Source organism: Ochotona princeps, chromosome 10, assembly GCF_030435755.1.
Source record: "Ochotona princeps isolate mOchPri1 chromosome 10, mOchPri1.hap1, whole genome shotgun sequence".
Taxonomy (NCBI): Eukaryota; Metazoa; Chordata; class Mammalia; order Lagomorpha; family Ochotonidae; genus Ochotona; species Ochotona princeps.
The window spans coordinates 9,633,637-9,655,952 of NC_080841.1; the positions used below are offsets into that span (position 1 = coordinate 9,633,637).

At 40.1% G+C, this 22,316-nt stretch overlaps 1 protein-coding gene across 1 annotated transcript; it reads right to left on the reverse strand.

Moving 5' to 3' along the window:
• Positions 1-1,192: 1,192 nt before the first annotated feature.
• On the reverse strand, positions 1,193-20,520 carry F13B (coagulation factor XIII B chain). The gene is made up of 10 exons (XM_058669687.1): positions 20,452-20,520; positions 19,455-19,640; positions 18,532-18,708; positions 18,007-18,183; positions 16,501-16,680; positions 15,789-15,971; positions 13,174-13,356; positions 10,387-10,587; positions 5,479-5,661; positions 1,193-1,404 (listed from the first exon to the last, which is right to left on the reverse strand). Exons 1-10 carry the CDS (start codon positions 20,504-20,506, stop codon positions 1,193-1,195), a joined length of 1,737 nt encoding a protein of 578 aa, XP_058525670.1. The 5' UTR covers positions 20,507-20,520.
• Positions 20,521-22,316: the final 1,796 nt, after the last annotated feature.

The window sequence follows — 22,316 nt, forward strand, 5'->3', positions numbered from 1 at the left end:
GGAAAATCATACCACTAGTTCCCTCTTAAAACTCAATGTCATTAATTACATTATATGGAATTTTTTGCTCTGATTTTTTAAAAAATAAAACTTTTTCCCCACATTTTGTATTTAGTGAATGTTTCTTTTGAATGTTCAGGGTATCTAAGAGTTCATACTCAGATATGTAGTTCTTTTATTCCCTCAGCCCTTTAAATACATGTCCTTAATTGAACAAAAATGAATTTCATTTTTTTAAAGATTTTTTTATTGGAAAGTCAGATTTACAGAGAGAAGGAGAGACAGAGAATGATTCACCAACAGCCAGCCCACTTTCCAAGTAACCACAATGGGTGGAGCCGAGTCGATCCAAAGCCAGGAGAAAGCAGCCCCCCAAGCCCCGCTCTCCCACACAGGTGCAGGGTCCCAAGGCTTTGGGCTGACCTCCAGTGCGTTTTTAGGCCACAAGCAGGGAGCTGGATGGGAAGTGGAGCTGCTGGGATTAGAACCGGCGCCCACATGCTATCCCAGTGGATGCAAGACAAGGACTCCAGCCACTAGGCTACCATGCCAGGCCCGTGAATTTCAATTTTATATTACATCTTCAGAAGATTTAAAATTTTGACTACATGAAATTATTTACAACATTTTATTGTATTCTTTTAACATTTTTCTTTATTTCTCATTCATCAAGGAGCAGAAAGTGTAGTTTGCAAATTGTCTAATGGGTAAACAGAGAAACAATTCCAAGTTCTTACATATAAATGTGGTCTGAAAATTGTTGCCATAACTTTAAACATTGTTACTAACACATCTCATTAGACATGTTTGTACAACTACATGTACTAACCTTTGTTACACTAGAACTTACAATGAAAAGTGAGAGAAAAGCTAACCTCTTCTCTCCAAGAGCATACAGACTAGCTTTTACACATTCAGACAGAACACATTGAAGTTGACTTATGTATTCAACCCCAGGTTGTCGCACGTATCAAATGGCAAACAATGCTTTGACTTCAGACAACTCAGAAGGCTTATGAAATAAATCCTTCTAGGAGTTCACTGGGTTTAAGAAAATACGACTGTTTTCTTTCCAACGGTGATAAACTTGGAGCTCTACAACATGACATTTCTGAAATTTACAATGTAATGAATCTCTTGAATACAAATCTGATCAAAAGAAGCAGCTGTAAATGGAAGCCTCTTCTTACCTTCACCTTGCAATGCATCTCGGGTAGTTTAACTGCCCTCTGACACACTGCACTCTGAGCCTGGACCCGAGGACAGATGACTCCTCTATGTAAGTGTCCCTGGTACAAAGAAACTCCACATACTCGCCATGGAAAATAAATGGTCTGTTGTCAAAATTCCATCTCAGGAGTAAATTATTCCTTTCCATTTCAACAAATGATAATGTACAAGGCTCTGAAAAAAAAAAAAAAGGAGACTTTCCTGATATATCTTGGTAATAACAGAACTTATTTTGTTATCTACTAATGAAGACCCTAAAATCCTAAGGCGTTAGAATGGCAAATTAGCTGGAAGCAACATTTGAGTCAGAAAATAGGATCCACACAGGACACAGTGCACCACTTTCCTCCACGGCAGGGGCTTGTCCTGCCAGTTCTTTAGCTTCATGCCACTGGTCTTCCAAAAACAGCAAATAATAATGTGTTTGGGGCAGCACTTGCAGTTTCTAACATCCTTGGATGATTCTTCTGTATCTTCTTAGAAAATTCAAACATATTTCTCCTGACACAAACCCTGACTGTTTAACAGACATTGGCTTACAGAGATGTGTAAACATGCTATATTATCAAGCCTGACCCACATGTATTACCTGGTGCTTTCCAAGGGAATTAACAAGTTCTCACTTTAAAATTTCCAATTAAATGCTAGATTTGAATTAGACTGATCACTGCAGTTTGTGAACAAGGAAGGGAGTAGGATTAAAAAGAGGATGAACAATAGGTTCCAAAACAACCAGAGAAAGGTAAAATATCTAGTGTTCTGTAGTACACAGGATTATGGTGTTTCACAGTACTGCACCATGTAACAAAATGAAAGAGGTAAGGACAGTCAAAGGCAGCTTGCCTAATTTTATTGGTTTTCTCTACATAGATGCGTGAAAAAGTTAGACTGTAGGGGCTGGTATTGTGGAGTAGCCCATCAAGCCACCACCACATTTACTAACAGTAGTTAGAGCAATTATTCAATCAACAAAATGACAGCTCTTAGTTCTTATCTAGCAATACTAACCTTGACTGTAAATATATCAAATTTAGGAACCAAAAGACTTAGGTTGGATGAAAAGAATAAAAAACACAGAAAAAATCTCATTATAGGCTGCCTACCAGAAACTCGCTTCACAAAGATACATACACACTGACAGTGAAGGATAGGAAAAAGATGAATCAGGGAAATGGAAACCAAAAGCGAACAGGCATAGCTAATAAAATTGCCAAATAAAATTGTATCAATTACAAAAGCAAAAACTGACAGAACAAATTGAGAACTGCTTTAAATTGGCAAGTGAGATTTTGGCACAGATGTCTGTTACTGACAGTGAAATGAAGTGCAGGTGTGGATGAACAGCAAAACAAAGCGAGTTTCCGACAACAGCAGTAAAACGCTGTGTGAGACACCCACATGGGACAAGCTCGTTGTTAAGCTGACTTGGCTTCCAATTCTGGCACCTGCTGAAGAGCACACTGGAGGGCTGCAGTGCTGGCTCCCAGGCTGGCAACCTAAACTGAGTTCTGGGAGCCTGGCTTCAGCCCGGTCTAGTTCCAGCTGATGCAGGCTCCTGGGGAGTGAACCATTGGATGGAGGAATCTCTCTCTTGTCCCTCTGTCTTTAAGAAAATAAAACTAACAGCAAAAGAAAATATATGAAACAACAGTGGACTCATTCACAATGTTAACCTTTCTTGAGCTACAAAAGAATACTTACCTAAGGGAAATATTCATTTATTATAAATCATGTATCAATGAATTTCAAAGAATAAATATCATTCAAAGTAATTAAACTAGAAATCAATAACCAAAAGAAAGAACATTTCTCAAATGTTTATACTTTGAGAAAAGAAACTTCTAAATGACTCAGAACATAAAGAAAAAGATCAAAATGGGCAGCAATAAATTTAATTACCTGGGGCCAGTCCAGTGATCAATAGGGTAATCTGCCTGCCAAGGCTGCTATCCCATACAGGCACCAGTTCTAGTCCTGACTGCCCCCCTTGTGATCCAGCTTACTGCTTATGGCCTGGAAAAGCATCATAGGACAGCTCAAGTCCTTGGACCTTTGCACCCATGTGGGAGACATGGAAGAAGCTCTTGGCTCCTGGCTTTGGATTGACAGCTCTGGCCACTGCAGAGTGAACCAGAGAATGGAAGATATCTCTCTAATTCTCTCTGTGTGTATCCTTCTCTGTGTAAATCTGCCTTTCAAATGAAAAAATAAACCTTTAAAAAATTTAAACTGCAAAATCATAAAAATTCAAAATATAAGACTACATGGAATAAAGTTGCGTTCCAAAGGAAATTTGCAAGCTGAAATGTTAGAAAATATTAGGAAAAAATATAAATGGTTAAAGTTAGTAATCCAGGTATTCATTTTAATAGAGGAGTCAGTGTTGTGACGCAGCGGTTAAAGCTGATGCCTGCTTTTGTAGTATCCCATATAGGCATCAGTTTTTGTCCCAGCTGCTCCACTTCTAATTCAGCTCCCTGCTAATGGCCTGGGAAAAAGCAGCAGACAGTGCCTCAGGCTTTGGGTCCCCTGTAGGAGACTTAGATGAGGCTCCTGGCTCTTGTCTTTGGTCTGGCCCGGCACTGGCTATTGTAGCCACTGGTGACTGAACCAAAAGATGGAAAATTGATGATTGAGTCCCCCCTTTTTTATCTCTTTCTTTTCCTTATCCCTTCCCTCTCCCTGTCTTTTTATAATCCCTTTAAAACAATTGAATCTTCAAAAACAATTTTTTAAAATAGGATAGAACAAGATTAATAAAAAATGGAGGAAGTCAAAGAGGAAAAAAACAAAATATGGGGATGAACTACTGAAATAGCAACATTTAAGGATGGAAAAATATACATGCTGCTGGAAATCATGAAAAACATATGGACCTCCATGGCAAGACACAGCAGGAAAGAGCTACATGTCCACTGCAGTGATAACAAAAGACAGGAAAGAGCTACATGCAGTGATAACAAAAGATGCATCACTAAAAAACACTTTTAAAAGAATGAAGTGCTATATGTTAATTAGGTTGACAGTTCACATGTAACAAATTCCAAAATACCACTCCATCTTCAATCTGACAGAGAACAGATACCTCGTGCCTATTAATCAAATTGGAGCTATCATTAAAATCTTTCCACACAGAAAACTTAAGACTCAGATGATGTCTTTGGCAAATTTTAACAGTTGATAAGAAATAGCATCACATTTGCACAAATTCCAGACAGCCAAAAAAGAAGGGGTTGGAAGAGAATGTGTCCATATTCATTTTCTGATAATTGACAATGACAAATTGATAATAAATCTGAAAGGAGAACAGCAACAGCATTCCCACCCATGAAAATAAATGCGTCACTCTTATGGCAAGATAAAAATAATGACTAAAACCCGACATTATGTAATAGGTATGCTTTATTGCAACTTTGGGAGATTTCCACAGAGAATACATACTATAATATCCAGTTACAAGCAACATAGTTCACTACTTAAAAGCAAATAGCAGAAACAATAACCATAGGATTGCTTCATTACTAAAATAAAGCAATCAATGAAGATTTTTAAAAAGAAGTACTTTTTACAAACTAAAAAGTTTCTATATATCTTTAACTTGTTTTTAAAATATGTATAATGCCACATTTAAACATGAATTATTCAATATTCTGCTTACAACTTTGGAAATCAAACACACTCACTACCTCTTGTAGTCAACATAACACTAAAATCCTAGTCAGTGAAATAAGTGAAAATTAATAGAAGTCAGAATTTGAAGCAAAGAAGTGCCTACTTATTATTTGCAGATATATTATTTTATGCCTCTTCAGCCACGGTAAGTGCTGTTACTATTATGATTTTGCCTTGCTAATAAAGCATTGACTTGTGTCATCTTTACAATATGGAGGCTTCTGTTTCTGTTCTTGTTTCCCTACGATACACATGTTTCCTATTATGGAACCACTCACACTCAGTGAAAACTGTTAATATGATCACCCATCCCATTGCAGTTCATCCATCATTTAGCCTTCTGTCAAAACGGTACATGACACATACATTGTGTTCAATATTAGTTAAACCAAACTGAATCCCACTCATTTATGATCTGGAATGGATAAAGAGAGCTGACAATTAAACACACACTAATGAAACAACACGAATAGAGGATAAGCATTATATTGCTGTTGCATCAATTCAAAAATCACAGAATATTTTTTTAAAAAGTATGTAGTTTCACCTCTTGGCGTTGTATCTGGCAGAACTTACCTAAACACATGGGTGGCGTAGTCCATTTTCCCTCTACACAGTAGGCCTCCCTAGACCCTTGTAGAAAATAGTTATCAAAACATTTGTATTCTATTGAGGAGCCATTTTCGTAGGTGCCTACTATTGAACTAATAATGACTCCATGTTTAATAAGTGGAGGGGATGCACACATTCCGGAAGACTCTGCAAAACATAATTTTTCACATACTCAGTGAGTACCTAGAGCCATTATAACCTTACATATTTTATGCAAAGACATTTTAAGATAGTTCTCAAATATTTTTAAATATTTTATTTCGGAAACTGCCAATTTGTAAAATATTAATACATTAAATCCCATTTATCATATGTTAAAATATCAACAATCATTATTTCATTTTTCCTATTTATTAAGGCAAAAATGAAAGCATACTTTTTTAAATTTTATTTTTTAGTTTTGATGATGTTTACATAGTTGATCAAGGTGAGACCATTGTTTCCAAATTTTCCCTCTATTCCTTCTGTATGTGGGGGAAGAAGTGAAATTAGGGGAGAAGGTGCACCCAGCCTCCCTGCCACCCCAGTGTCTGATGCCATCCCAGGGTCCCAAATGTGGGATGTGCACCAAGGGCTCCACTCAAGTGATTTCGATAGTTCTGAAATGCTGTCATCTCACTGATCCAAGGATAAGAAAATCCTTCCAAGATCCTTGTGGTGACACAGTCTACTGCAGAATCTCTATCTGCCTAGGTATTTTCTGTCAACACTTAGCTGGGATAGTTGAGCAATATGTTCTGTTCTTCCTATGCTATGATACCTGATGTCCTCTGTAAGTCCCAATGGACTACCATATCCTCCATGTGCATTTGGGCACGCCATCCATGTCTGCATCTTAGCCACTTAGGAGACCTAGTTCTGATACATGCACTCCATGTCAGATAATCACAAGTTCTATGATTCTCCTCATTATTGCAGTTCTGAGTCCAGCAGTTCAACCAGGAGGATCCCCACAGAAACTTCACCTGAGGCGATCCCAGATCTGACTCTTATATGTGATTGCCAGGTTAGGTTCCAGCTCAGTCCTTCATGCATGTCAGCCTAAACACACACTGGCAGTTATAATTGCTGGGTCAGTTCTATTTCCAATCCCATTTCTTACATAAACCAATGGATGCTGTGGCCCAGCCAATCCCTGCCCACCACACACTCGGCCCTCATGTTCACCAAATGGGACTGGTAGCCTAGTCAGAGCAGCCCCAAATAACCCCCACCAGGCCCAGTCCCTGCCCTGATTCCTTTTTTTTTTTTTAATTTATTTTATTGTATTGTTGTTGACAATGGTTACATAGTTAATTATAATACTATTATGTCCATATTGTTTCCATCATGTATCCGAGGTAAAGGGGAATATTGAGGGAGAAGCCTCACTCGGTTTCCCGCCCACCCCAAGTCCCGGGTGTGGGGCATGCTCTGAGATATTTGCTCAAGTGGTTTTAATAGTTCTCCAGTTATGAATCGCTGCCAGTTTCGCTTGATGAAATCATCCACTGATTGATATGGTCCATCATAAAGTCTCCGTTTGCCCCATATTTCGCTGCCAACATATAGCTGAGATGAATGATTGACCTGTTCTGTCTTCTGTCTTTTCTTGGTTAGAATTTTGAGTCCAGCAGTTCGATTGGGGGGATCTCCAAAGAAACTTTGAGGTATTCCCAGACTAGATTCTTGTATGTTCTAGCAAGCACAGGGCCCGGCACAGTCCATCACCCCGATCAGCTGGTGGTTTCAATTGCTGGGTTGGTTCTATTTTCAGTCCCGAGTTGTACTGGAACCAATGGGTGTTGCAGTCCAGTCTGGTTCTGCTCAGCACATACTCGGCCCTTACATCAACCAGTAGGAACTGCAGCCTAGTCGGGGCAACCCACAATAACCCCCACCAGGCCCGCCCCCTACCCTGGTTTGCCAGTATGTGTAGCAGTAGACCAGTCTGTCCCCCATCCCATTTGGCTCTTGTACTTGTCAATGGGTATTAAAGCTTAGTTCCATCTAACCAACTCAACCATCCAGCCCTCATGGATGTTGTTGAGTGCCTCTCTGTCTAGCCACCCCAGCCCCTGTCCTAGTTTTCATGCCCTCCCGCGGGACTAGTGACCCAAGAAGGGGGAACCCACTCTCTCACTCCAGGTTTATGCACTCTTTAGGTGGTTCTGTGATTTGACTTGACAGAATTAGTCCCCAGTGCCAGCTGATGCTGTGGCTAAGCCCAACCATCCCTCACCCACTCTAATTTATGCTTGCACCCGCAGGAATAATCAGCCCAGCCTGGCTTTTCCCTGATCTAGTCCACATGCAGCACACAGGTGTTGTAGCCTTGCATAGTCTAGTCTGTCTCTATCCCAGCCCACGCTCTCCAGTGGGAGTAGCTGTCCGGTGAGGGGACCAGCCCCTTAATCCCCTTGCCAGCTCTGCCCCTCCATTCCTGGATCTCACGTGTGCTGGTTGGGTGCTGCAGTCAAATCCAGTACAGGCAACCACGCCCTCCTGCCCTGATTCCTATGCTTGCCAGTATATACACTGGGGTCTCCCTTCCCTAAGTTTCCTCCCCTCCCCACTGTACTCCTTTCCAGGCTTAGAATGGGTTCTTTCGTGAATTTTTACAAGCCCATCATGCTGCCACTGAGGTGTCTCCCAACAATGTAGATTATTAGAGCTTTGCTGTATATATTATCCTAAGTTGATAGTTTTTCTATTTCAGGATCTGGAAAATGCTACTCCATTCTCTTTTTGCTGTAAGGATCACTTCTGAGAAGTCAATAGTAATTCTGATTGGTTTTCCTCTGAATGTTATCTGCTCTTCTTTTGTGTGCTTGGTTTAATATTGTTTCTTTAGGTTCAGTTGAGGGAAGCTTGACCACAGTGTGTCTGGTTGAGGGTCTTCTGGATCTAATCTGTTTGATTTTTCTCTGTCCTTCCTGTATTTGGCTTTCCTTTATGTTCCCATTATTTGGGAAGTACTCTTTTATAATTTCCTTGATACCTCCTGAAATCCTGTCTCTCTTTCTACTCCTTTAGGAATTCCCATGATTCTAACATTTGGTTTTTTATGTCATCATTCATTTCTTGGATAGATTTTTTTGCTTTTTCCAGATTTTTTTCCAGATTAGTTGTGTGCTCTCCACTTGGTTATCTTTCACTTCTGATATTCTTTCTTCTGCAGCATTAAGTCTGTTGTTTAAGCTTTCTATTGCATTCTTTAACCCCAGTATTTCAGTTTGAACCTGTGTTATGTCTGTGATGCTGTTATTCTTGAATTCCTTAAGTTCTTCCCAAAGTTTTTAATTGTCTCTGGAAAGTTTCATGATGAATTTTTTTTTTTTTTATTCCCTGACTGGAAGCTCCTCCGTATTTTCGTCTTGCAGCTCTAGGACTGAAGTGACCTTTTGTTCATTTTTGAGGGAAGCCCTGGCCCCTCATCTGAGGTGCTCCCTATTTTTCTACTTTTCCCCCATGATCTTTCAGATCTGTAGGCTTATTATGGCTGTCAAATTGCGTGTCTTCTACCTCTGATGGTTTCCTGGCACTTTCTGATCCACCTGTCTGTAGTCTGAAAGTCTGGTGATTGACAAGGAGGCTCACTGTGTCCCTGCTTGGAGGGGGAGGTTTTCTGACCTGCCGCTTTCAGGCAGCAGATGGCGCTCATGGGCCCATGCGGGTCCAGCAAGCCAGCAACCGAATCTTGCAAGGACCTCTGACTGCAGGACTGTTAGGGTGAGTGCGTTCCAGCTGCTCCACTGCACGCAAGTGCCATTGCTGCTCAGTGCCTCCGTGTCCTCCGGTGGCTGGATGGGCACCCAGCCCAAGAGTGTCCCAGCTGCTGTTGTACAGTGCACAATCAGCAGCGCACCTCCAGCTCTGGTGATGCTGTGCCTTCCCTTGCCCCCAAGGAGCAAGCCGCGGTTGGAGTGCGTGCCACTCCTGGGCCTGGGCTCCCCTGCGGCCTCCGCGCTGCTCCCTGGCACCTGTGCCTGTGCTGCTCTTCCCTTGAGGGACTTCGCGACTCTGTTTTAGGTGATTCTGGTGTCTCTCTGTGAGGCTCAGCCTTCAGAGCCTTTGGGTGCAGGTGGGTTCAGACCTCGCCCCGTGTGCCTCGGGTTACCCTTCCCCAGAGGCGTCCCCTTCTCTGGTAGGGGTTGTCGGGACCCTGCCCATTGTTTTCTACTCCGGCTGGTTTTCTTTCACCGGTGTCCTGTCCTAAGTGTCTTTCTGCCCCGCTCGGTGGGCTGTATGCAGGAGAGTCTTCACCTCAAGTCTCCCGTTGGGATTCTCCCCGTGTCAACTCAGGTTTTGGCCGAGTCCCTGTTTGTCCTTGATGGGGCCACCTTCACCTACTCAGGCTGCAGATTACAGACTTGAGGGTTTTATATGGCTTTCCCTCACCTGCATGGGACCTGCCTTAGTCCCACCAACACCAGGGGGTTTGGGCACTTTTTCCAGCGATTCTCCTGTTCCTACTCTGCTCTGCTGAAACCTGTCCCCTCTCCCTCTGCGGTCTCAGCTACACCATCCTTTCCCTCCTCCCAACTTGGGTCGTTTGAAACCATGCTCTCTACATTCAATATCTCCTCCTTGTCTTATTATTAAATGAAATGCTTCAGGGGGCGAAGCATTATGCAATGGTTGATTAAGCCACCACTTGCAACATCAGCCTCCCATGGGAGTACCAGATCGAGTCCCAGCTGCTCCACTTCCAACCCAGCTTCTGCTAAAGGCCAGGGAGGTGAAATACTAGCGATTTGAATTGGATTGCTCCAAGCTTAGAGAATAGAGATGATGATATTGGAGAATGTCTTCAGGTCCTCAGGACAAACTTACAACCCAGGGGCAGAGTACGATCAAGGAAGAACTTTTCAGAAAGCACTTTTGTTTTACCTTTGCTAATGCACAAGGGGTATTTCACTTCTCCTCTGTTGCACTGCACAGACAATTCTGACCGTGGGCTTGACGGTGACAAGTCATATCCTGGTTCACACATGAAGTCTATTAAATCCCCATGCAGGATCTTCCCTCCATACTCCCACTTCATCTGTATATGATTTCTCTTCATGTCATCCATGTTAACAATACAAGGTTCTGCAAAGCAAAATGACTTATAAATTCTCAACTCTCTGATAAATATGAAAGTGTTTTGCTTTGAAAATTAGGATGGCATCAATAGCAATATTTTATATTTGATGTTTACGATTAAAATACCACATTTGTATATAATTACATGCTACATTATTATCAAATGACTTTATGCATTTTTATAATCTTCATTGTGTCGTAAAATTAAAACCTCTTCATCTGAAGCATTGTAAGTATTGTTTAGGATGAGTGAGCAATTGGCTTAATCATGATTTCTTTTCTACAAAATAAAAACCTTGAGATGCAAAGTATATTTATTATATAAATATTTGTTGGAAACTTGCCATTCACTAAATAGGGCACTTCAAAGCATATGTGGAGAGATGGAATTAGGGATAACTTTATTGATCTTTATAAGCTATTTCATTTATAGATAGTGAACAAATTTCATGTATTTCAAAATGCAGACTCGGCGCACCATGCTGCTCCCCACTCCGCTTCCCTCCTGCTTGCATTCCTCACCCACCCATTTCCTTCCTTCCTTCTTTTTTAAAAAAAATTTCCGGTGGCATACTTTAATTTCACTTGCAATCACAGACTAAACACTGAGATAAATATTTCAGCACATAGCAAGTAGAAAAAAAAAGACCCTCCATTTTTCAAGAGTATAGACAAAGGCCGTAAACAGTAATCAAATCTCGAAATAAAACTCTCACTTGCAGAAATTATATTTTTTGTACTGTGTATAAATTCCCACAGACCAGGGAACACACGGTATTTGTCTTCTTGCCACTGACTAATTTCACTAACCATAATGATTTCCAATTGCAAACTAATGAATGCAAATCTTTACAAATCCATGCATAGTTTTTCCCTAATACACGTCTTCCATGAACTTCTTGAAAATGCTGCCTACGTATGGATTTCAAAACTTTCAGGACACCAAAATAATCTTACACTTTACTGCCATTTCCACAAACGTTTTGGAGACCCCTCATATGTCAAGCATAAAACAAAGACCCATGTCTCCATGGAGCTTACCTTACATACAGGAAGAAGAAATATAATAAATTATAAATGCAATAGACATTTGTTTTCTACAGTTTACACCTATTTTTACCTATTGCATAAGATTATTAGATTTTTTTTTTTTTTTAAAAAAAAGTAATGGTAGCAGGAGCTATACACAGGACTTGGGGAGGGAGGTGGCACTGTTAAATGAGGTGTATAGTATAGGCTTAAAAAATGTTGACACAAAACTTGGAGTTGAGGCATGGGCTTTGCTACCTTCTAATGAAAAGGCCAGATCAGAGCAGGCAAACAGTACAAAGGTCCTGAGATGCTTGCAGAACCACAGGTGAGGAGAGTGACTGCAACATGGTGAGAATAGGAAGTGTGGGCAGCAGGGAGAGGTTCCTGGCGTCTGAAATGGTAATTTGCATGACAATATGGAAACAGGAAACAATGCACAATCATTAATAAAGTGATCAAACTGATTATTATATATCTGAATTTTGGAATGCTATGCAGCTATTAAAATATATTTTAAGAGTATATCAGACCCTGCTAATGCCATGTTTTAAGTGAGAAAGCACAAAGGTTCATAAACTCTATGTAATCTGACATCATTTTGGTAGTAGTAATAGTATTGGTGTCTTTCGGGTGCAGGTGTATAAAGAAATGTCTTTCATCATCTTTGCTGTGAACAGTGACAATGTCTTCAGTCAACCAGGATATTATGTTATGTTTCTTCCTAGTTGCTTCTTTTTACTTACTAGCTTTTGGCAGATTACAGAGACTTGATTTGTAGCTTTAAAAAGCATTTTTTTGTTGTTTAAATGACTGTTTTAACACAAGAAGTATAGCGTGTTATTGTCTGCTTAGAAATGTCACAATACAATTGTAGTAAGAAGTTGCATTTACTTTTATCTGTAATTCTTGGGAGAAAAATAAAAAAAATAAAGATAATGTGCAAGCATGTGGTGAGAGGTGAATAGTGTTTTCTATAAATTATCACGACATAGATACTTAGATAATTGCCTCAATTTTGCATTCAGAGCATGAAATATCATTACACTATGCCTTGATACAAAGTATATTTAGAATAGTCAACAAGATGCAGCCAACATGTTCATTCCGGGGAGACCATGGTGGTCAGGAAAGTTAGCATTGTGTTCCCACAAAGGGAAGACTAGGTGGACAGTTCTTTCTCAAGGCACATTCTGGGGACTGTGCATTGGAGGCACTGGGTTGGAGCAGGGGGAATGATTCAAGTAGGAGGAAGACAAAAAGGAACCGGTCATAACACTCTGAATATGGCTAATCCCACTGAACAGTGTACTTGTGGTTAAAACAGCAAATTTTATGTTAGGTGTATTTTACCAAAAAAAAAAAAAATAAGGTAAGAGCTACCATTGCACTATACACTAAGACATTAGAGATTACTCTTTTAAAACAAACAAGATGAGATAACACTTTGGGGAAAAAGATTTATATCAAATCATCATAGCCATACTATGAATCATTAAAAAGAAGATAACATAAAAATGTATATATAATAGTTAAAGAAACTCAATGTGTTTTCTTTCTTACCCAAGCAAACGGGTGGAGGCGACCATCTTCCTTGCTCACAACGAGATATTTTTGGTCCCCTTAGTAAGTAATATTCATTGCATCTATACTCCACTGAAGATCCTGTTGCATAACTTGTCAGCAACCCGTCAACAACAGCCCCATTGGTTATATTGGGTGGGGGCTTACAATGTTCAATATTTGCTAGAAAATAAGATTTTTTCATGTTAATTTACTTTGATTTTCTTTTGAAATGAATTTTCCTTAAAATTTCATAATTTTAATGTCAAATTAACTACAAAACTGGGCACATTCCTATGTTATACATCTGCCTCACTTCATTTTTCACCAGACAGGTAACAATATTACTTTTAGTCAATGCAGGCCCAGATAAATTTAGTCAGTTGTTTTCATGTATTTTTTTTTTCTTCTGTGATCATCAGAAAGGAAATGGCTATTTGCTTCTGTTTAAAATATTCGCTACTTATTCCAGGATATTTATTTCTCATACTAAATTCTTAAAAAAATCTGAAATACTATCCAGTATCACTCCAACTTGAGGTTAAAACAGCTACCCCATGCTAAGGTAACTTTGAGCTCCCAGTAACGTAACTGAACTAGAAAGCAAAATGCCACATCCCTTTCTGAATCCAATTTGCAACTTTAACTAAGTTGGGCATTATAAAATGATTTCATTTCAGGGTCTACAGACTGAAATTTGCAAGGCCAAAGCAGAGGAAAGAAGATGAAAGAACATGTGAAAAACAAAACAAAAACAAAAGTCCACAGACACACACACACACACACACACACACACACTCTCAACCTCACAGAGACACACACACACACTCAACCTCACAGACACACACACGCACACTCAACCTCACAGACACACACACACACACACACTCAACCTCACAGACACACACACACACACTCTCTCAACCTCACAGACACACACACACACACACACTCAACCTCACAGACACACACACACACATTCAATCTCACAGACACACACACGCACACTCAACCTCACAGACACACACACACTCTCTCAACCTTTTCGCATGCCACAATACACTTGAACGTTTTGGAAACTATTTATAAATCCACACACGTAGCTCAAACTTCAGTGCATGGCTGCATCATTCAAAACCTTTAGAAATCAGAATCATGCAAAGAGGAGCACCTGCTGGGAAGGAGATTATTTTAAAGTTAGTGTGAACTCACAGCAACATAAATATGGAATATAGTTACTCAGACTATGGAACCTAACTATTTATACTATATACATTAGGACAACTGATTTCTAAATTAAGTATAAACAAGAGAAGTGTTATATATTTTAAAGAATTACTGATCAGGGCCCGGCACAGTAACCTAGTGGCTAAATCCTAGCCTTGTATCTACAAGGATTCCAAATGGGTACTGATTAGTGTCCAGGCTGCTCTACTTTCCTTCCAGCTCCCTGCTTGTGGCCTGGGAAAGCACTAGAGGATGGCCCAAAGCCTTGGGACCCTGCACCCACATGGGAGACCAGGAAGAAGCTCCTGGCTCCAGGCTTTGGAGCAGCTCAGCTCTAAGCATTGAAATTACTTGGGAAGTGAGCCAGTGGATGCAAGATCTTTCTCACTGCCTCTCCTTTTGTCTATAAATCTGACTTTCCAATAAAAATTAATTAATTAAAGCAAAACATTTACTGAAGAAAAAATCAGCAAATGCCTTTCTTAAGGACAAGTACATATATATATACTTGTTTTTGTTTTGTTATATATATATATATACACACTTGATATTTGTTTCCTATTCTCGACTATGGAAAAATTCTGACATATATTCGTAGACTGTCTAGAAAGGAAAATTGTGCTAATTAATCTGAAGATTGTTGTCCATTTTGCACCTGACCTTGGGAATACCCGCTTTCACTTTTTTCTTTTTCTCCTTATCTAGGATCTTAATCCTAGAGTGAATGGAATATCTGCTGTTCTTGGTGTTTCCCTCCCCCAACTCTGTACAATCTTTCCTTTATTATCTCTGTTTTCAAGGGTTTATTTATTTATTTGGAAGTCACAGTTACAGAGGGAGAGAGAGAATGTTGCACCTGCCTGTTAACATCCCAGAAGGCCAAAACAACAAGCATTGAGCCAGACTGAAGCCAAGAGCTTCATCCACATCTCCCATCTGAGTGACAGGGGACCAAGCTGAACTCCGTTAAAGTCAGGAAGAGAGCAGGACAGAAACACAGAGCAAGAGGGACCAGGTCCTGCTGCTCAGGTGAGTCACTCCGTCGAGGTACTCACCTCCCTCCTGAAGCACATCATTGATCAGGCACTGCCATGCTGAGTCTCTAAGTCATAGCATCACATGGGTCAGATAACAGAGTCTACCTTTCAAATTACTAACGGTTTTTTGTTTCTGAATCTGTCCATTGGCTTACAGCCTATGGATAGAATTTAACACACACACACACACACACACACACACACACACACACACACACACACACCATAATCGCAAGGTATTTTAGATTTCTAAGCAGTACTGCCCTGCTATGCATATGAGGATTTTAAAGACCCAGAAAGGAAAGCTTTACCCTGTAGGCTTAGCCCCAGAAGTTTCCTGTGGAAACATACCAGTGCACTCAGGGAGCGCTGTCCATTTTCCACGGTTACAAGTTATTGCACTGGTTCCACGGAGGTGGTAGCCACTATCACATTTGTACGTCACTGTATCCCCACTATAATAAGTCCCAGAGTGCATGTTCGCTGCACCATTCTCAATGACAGGTGGCTGGGCACAGGCTACCCTCTTTGCTTCTGAAAGGTACAAGTTAAGAAGACCATTCAGCTATATCCTAAAGGATCTTTGAAAATTCACAGAACAAACCAACTATGAAAATACATATTATGAAAAAGGAGAGTGTGTCTCATTGTTTGCATCAAAAATATATGTAAAGGCCAGTTTTTCTATGAACTTTTAAAAAAAGATTTATTTATATATTACTTGTATTTGACAAGCAGACAGCAACATAGAGAGAGGGACAGAGATATCGCATCCTCTGTGTCATTCAAAATGGCCATCTCAGCAAGAACTGGGCCAAAGTGAAGCCAGGAGCCTGGTATTCCATCTGTGTCTCCCACATGGGTCATCTGATTCTTTGCAAGACACAATATATGGAGTTGGATCAGAAGTGAGGCATCCTGGACTGTAACCAGGGCTCACATAGCATTCGGCATTGCAAGTAGGAGTTTAATCCACTATGCCACAGTAGCAGCCCCTCCATGAAGATTCTGCACATCCTATCTCGATTTCATATCAGGGAAAGTTTGTTTAAGTGTTACAAACCAATGCATTTGGGAGGTTCTGTCCACTTTCCACTTTCACAATGCATTTCTCCTGGCCCCTGTATCTCAAAATTTAGCTCACATTGTATCTGAATTGTTGCTCCGTGACGATAGGCTGTTGAATATGTTTGAGTTTTGGAGTTTAGAGGCATAGGTGGAGGAGGGCATCGACTTCTTCTTCCTTATGGAAAAATATCCACACAATTCTTCACATAGTTGCAAGAGATAGCACAGACATCATGAGAATGCAAACTGAGCCAAGCACCATAGCAAGGACGTACAAGGTCCCCTTCCATCCTAAACTCCACGTTCACTGACTGGGTTCTAGGCAACAAAGTAAAGCAGGGGAGATGGTGAATGTAACAGCACATGTGTGGTTATGGACCTAAGGCTGAGAGGCCCTGCATGCTGAGTGACTCTCTCCCTGTCACACAGAGAGACGCCCTGTGCAGAAAGCCCTGGGGCAAGGGGTGAGGGACTGCAGGCAGCAAACGGGCTCAGTTCAGCAGCCTGCACAGAATTGAACCCTGCTAATAACCCTGGGGTTTTGAAGAAGAGTGTTATTCAGCCAAGCTTCTGATGAGATCGGCTCTCCCAGGTGACATTTGGATGGCAACATTGTTGGATGCAGAAATGGGGAAACAGTAATTGCTGCCAAGTCGGTGGCGACCATGTTCTGCACGACCAGAATGATAAAGCAGGAAGCTCTTCACATGCAACTTATTAAGTGGGCCTACAATGTAAAAACACCAAAACTTGTAAGGAAATTCTGTATACTAGTTGTTGTTGGTGGATCTGTCTCTCTTAGTCAACTACACTTCATTATTCTAAAACAATGAATGCTATTTTCTTGTTTAGTCACTTTGCTAATGACGTTTAAATCATTGATGGCTTTATACCCTTGTTTCTTCATGTATCGCCTCTGCTGCATTAGGTACTTGTTCATAAAACACTGTAGTGACTCAATTGGTGTCTTCCAACCTGCTATCCCACCACCTACTCAGACACCTCCAGCGGCAGGGGGCCTCAGCTGGCACATATTTGGGTGGCCTGTCTTAAATAACCCCATTTTCACTTCTGGGTGATATCGTCTACTTTTCCTGCTCTCTGTCCCATCATTTGGGACTTGGAAATTTCACATCTGGAAATTCGCTGTCAATTAAGAAAGTATCTTCAGGAAGCTGCTGGTTTAGAGCCATTGGCAAGTTCATAGGAAAGTCCTCTATTGTAAGAAGAGATTCAACTTTGTAACTGATATCTTAAAATACTGTATTTAAAAGACACACCCATTTGGAAAATTAATAGAAAACTTCAGATTTCTTCATTTGAAACATATTCAAGACTGCTGAAAATAATGCTGATTTTGAAAGATGACATCTATTCTTAAAATAATGCACAGAGAAGAGTTAGATAACACCAGAGGCATTTTTTTTAGAGCTCCTAGTAATTAAAGCTAATAGGGACGTGGAATTTTTACTGAGATGAGCGGAAAAACAAAAACATTTACCTTCACATACAGGAGATTCTGGGTACCAACCAAAATTGTAACACTGAATTAAATCAGATCCACTTAGGTGATAATTCTCATGACAGAAAAATTGAACAACATCTCCTTCTTCATAGGTTTGCTTGACAGGATGGAAATAACCATTTTCTATTAATCTTAAAGGAGAACAACTTAATTCTAAAAATGAGAGAATGAATAAATATACAAAGAAGTATTTAGTTTTACTTCTCCATATCATTTCTGGAATAAAAATTTCAAAGCTTGCCATAATTTACTTTAACTAATTAAAACTTAAGAATTCATTATATATATTTTTTATTTAATAACATTAGGCTTAAATTGAGCTAAAAGTTGTTTCTATTTGAGAACTTTCAATATTCAGAGCCTACTATGAGCATAATTAAATTCATAAACAAAAATAAACACAGAACACAGAACATGATTCACATAACATAGAAACACTTTTAAGTCCAATAGGAATTTTTCAGAGTGAAAAAGTAGATTTTATGTGACAAGGGAACCTACTGTGACATTTTGGTGTGAGCGACCATCCGTGGGAGTGACATTCTACTTCTTCTGTCTTCTTTCCTCCTGCTGTGTAGTAGCCAGGAGAACATTCATACTGCACTTTTTCCTGCACTTTAAATGTTTTCTGCAATTTGGAATAATTTCCATTATACAGTTCGGGAGCCAAACAAGTATCTAAATAAAAAAACTAAAGCTAGTTATTTACGAAGAAGTATCTTTGAGTTCTAGATCATCTTCGAGCATATTTGGCATCAGTTTATAAAAAGAAATAATTGCAAGAGTTAAATTATTCTGTAATAAAGAAAACTATACATATATTTTATATGTATATATACACATATACATACACATGTATATGTGTATATACAGAAGAATAAAGCCCTTTGATTTTGTTCCATTTAGATTCTTCTCAATTACCGTGAAGTAGTGCCTGCTGGAGTAGGAGTTGAGAACACTTGGATTAAGGAAAAATTTAGCATCTGGCAAAATATAAAATTAACTTCTCATATTTGCAAGGACAATGAAAATAAGTTATATCAAAATGCCTAGTGGCTGGGGTCCTTGTCTTGCATGTGCCGGGATCCCATATGAGTGCTGGTTCATATCCTGGCAGCCCCGCTTCCCTTCCAGCTCCCTGCCTATGGCCTAGGAAAGCAGTCAAGGACAGCCCGGAGGTTTGGGACCCTGCACCCGCATGGGAGACCCAGAAGAAGCTCCAGGCTCTTGGCTTTGGATTGGCACAGCTCTGGGCATTGTGGCCACTTGGAGACTAAACCAGCAATGGAAGATCTTCGTGTATCCTCTCTGTAAATCTGCCTTTCCAACAAAATCTAAAATCTTTTTTAAAAATATCAACAAATTAAAAGACAGACCTCGCCAGCTCTTCTCTGTGGTTTAGGAAATGACTTCTCCATACACACCTTGCAGCTCCCTGCAGGCTGGCTGAGAAGACCAGCCATTAGCGAGACACTGAACCACCTCTTGGTCTTCCCCTCCAGTGGTTTTGTATCCTGAAGCACACCCATAACGCATCCTCTCTTTCACTTTGTACACAAGTTTGGCCTCGGAGATGTAACCATTTCTCAGTTCAGGCTTTGTGCATTTTTCTGTGGAAAGAAATATCTCTTAACCTGATCATATTAGGCTTATCTCCCATGATCCAAAATTAAGGCAAAAATATTGTATTAGTTAAAATTTGAAGGAGAAAGGTTGATATTAATTCACACATGTGTAGTGTCTGCGGTTTGTCAGAGCATCATATAAAGGTTATTTCACTGAAGGAATATTATATCGTTTTTATGGATCAGAAACTTAGAATTGGAATGGTGTATCATCTCTGAGTGGTGGAACAGAATTCACTTAAGGTTGACCCGATTGAAAGACTCCTGTGTTAGCTGCAGATCTTATGTGGCTCCTATTTCAATGCTCTTTCTTACAAACTAAACTAGTTAATAAATGTGAGTGCTTAATTTATTTCTACGCTCTAGCAGTGAATGGGACTTATTTGTTAGAGCAAATCTATCATCGACGTTAATCCTGATAATACCATGCTGAACGTTACATCCTGTCTGTAAGTCATAGAACAGACAACAGGTGTGTTAACAAGACATGTCAACCATAGTAACTCCCACACTCAAACACCCTTTGTAATAAAACTGACTCAGGAACGGAAAACAGAGCTGTTTAAAACTGTTTGCATTTTAAGGTCCAGATGTCATCTAAGGCAGTGACAGACAACTGATTCTTTAACCAAAGTATAACTTGACATGGAAGAATGGAGTTAACTCACCAGATTCCCTGCTCACCAAACTGAATTGAAAATTTAGATACCCCCAACGCTCAGGCAATACATGAGAGAGGTTGTGAGGCAGAGAGGGGAGTGTTGAGAAGCGTAAAACACGATTCTAATAGTCCTACCGATGTTGGGACCAGCGTCAAACCTTGTCCAGCCCCGCAGGGCATAATTATCCATGGAGTAAGTCCTTCCTTGCTGAAAAGACCACTCCCTTGCCTCCGTGTCACTAGCAATGTGATCAATAATAACTTCTTACTCCTGTCCTCTTCTCAGGGCATTATTAAAAATAAAAAATGCAAATAACATTTTCATGTGAAAACGCTGTGGGATTTCAGAATATTGCCAGGAATTCTGTTCTGGTCTACCGAAAGATTTCACCACTTCCCATGTGTCGCTGAAAGTTTTTCCTCCGACAGGTGCAGCCCAACCCCGACTCACGAAAGCACCGGGGCTCCGGGACCCAGCCTTGCGCCGTGCACTTGGTCTGTGCTTCTTGCTTTCCGGCTTCAGTCGTGTAACCAGCCAAGCAGAAAAACGCCAGTTTTTTGTCAATGCTCATTGGAAAGTAAAAACTTTTAAAAGTATAGTAATACTGGGCGATTCTTCCATTTTCCACGCTAGGAAAATCACAGAATTTCTCTGAAACGAGGAAATTCCAGATGAACATGGAAAAACATCTAAACCCAGGGAATCTGTGATCAAGTGATCACACATTTTTTAAAATCAAATGTCTGCAGATATTCCAAATTGTACTGATTTTTCGGTTACCTAAAGTCTGAAGGTGCTTTTATGACAACGCAGGCATTGCCTTTCATAACGAATCTGCTGGTAGTGCCACACCCTGCTAGGCATCATCAGCTAGGCAGGCTCCAATCTCAGCAACGTTTCCTATAGGTTTATCATACAAGCCACCTATGGCATTTCAACATTTCTGGTAGTCACACTTACAAAAGCAGAAAAGCATGCTTGAAGGCAGTTTTAATAATATGTTTTTTGATCCAACATGTTAGAAATACATTTTAACATTCTATCTGGGGTTTAGTGGTCACCAAGGAGGTTTCTATAGTATTAATAATGTTCTGCTTCCTAATTTGTCTATAAAATGCTATAAAAATTTACAAAAGTTTATCTTATGGTTTTTCAGTTTTCTGTATATTGTAATCCAAATAAAATGTTTATTTCAAATAGCTACTTTTACATTGGGTATCTTAAAATCATAAAAATGCGTAAACAAGAGAAACCCTTTAGCAACCCCCAGGAAAACACAGGGAAGAATACATAGTCCAGGGTAGCAGAAGCGCTGGAGCCAATGGAATCAGTCTGGCATCCCTGCCATGGTTGGTCACTGCCTACCCCACTGCCACCCTGGAACATAAATAGGAGTGCCAGCCTAAGGCTTAGGGAAGCGGGGATGGATGTGATGAGTTCACACGACCTTTCGCATCTTAGAGAGGAAGATTTTAAAACCAAATACGAGAGAGGTCCCTGAGTACACAACCAACACAGGACTTGACAAGGAAAAGCACCTGCTGAGGTTGCCCTCAGGACACGGTTGCTGCCCTGAGAGGTGACACTAATAGTGGAAGCTCCTAGGCTGTAGTTACAGAAACTGTGCTGGGGCATCACAGGGGAAGCCACGTTCCTTGTAGCTAGGAGTCTCAGAGAACATGAAGACGTGAGAAAAAAAAGAATGAGAAATGTGATGATAAAGGAAAGTCAGTAAACGGGAATCAGTATGAGAGAGCAAAGCTGATGGAGCAGTCAGGTAAGGGCTTCAATTCTGTGTGTTTGAATATCTAAGGGGAGACATCAGGGATATAAATTATTAGTAAATGATAATAAGAAAGAAACAATAGAAAAAGCATGAAAATACAATACTTGATTTAAAAATAGCACAATAAGTGCGGAAAACACATGGTTTTGGCCAAAGATCTAACATACTGAAATATAAAATTTAAAAATCCCTTCTTTATAACATTATGGTATC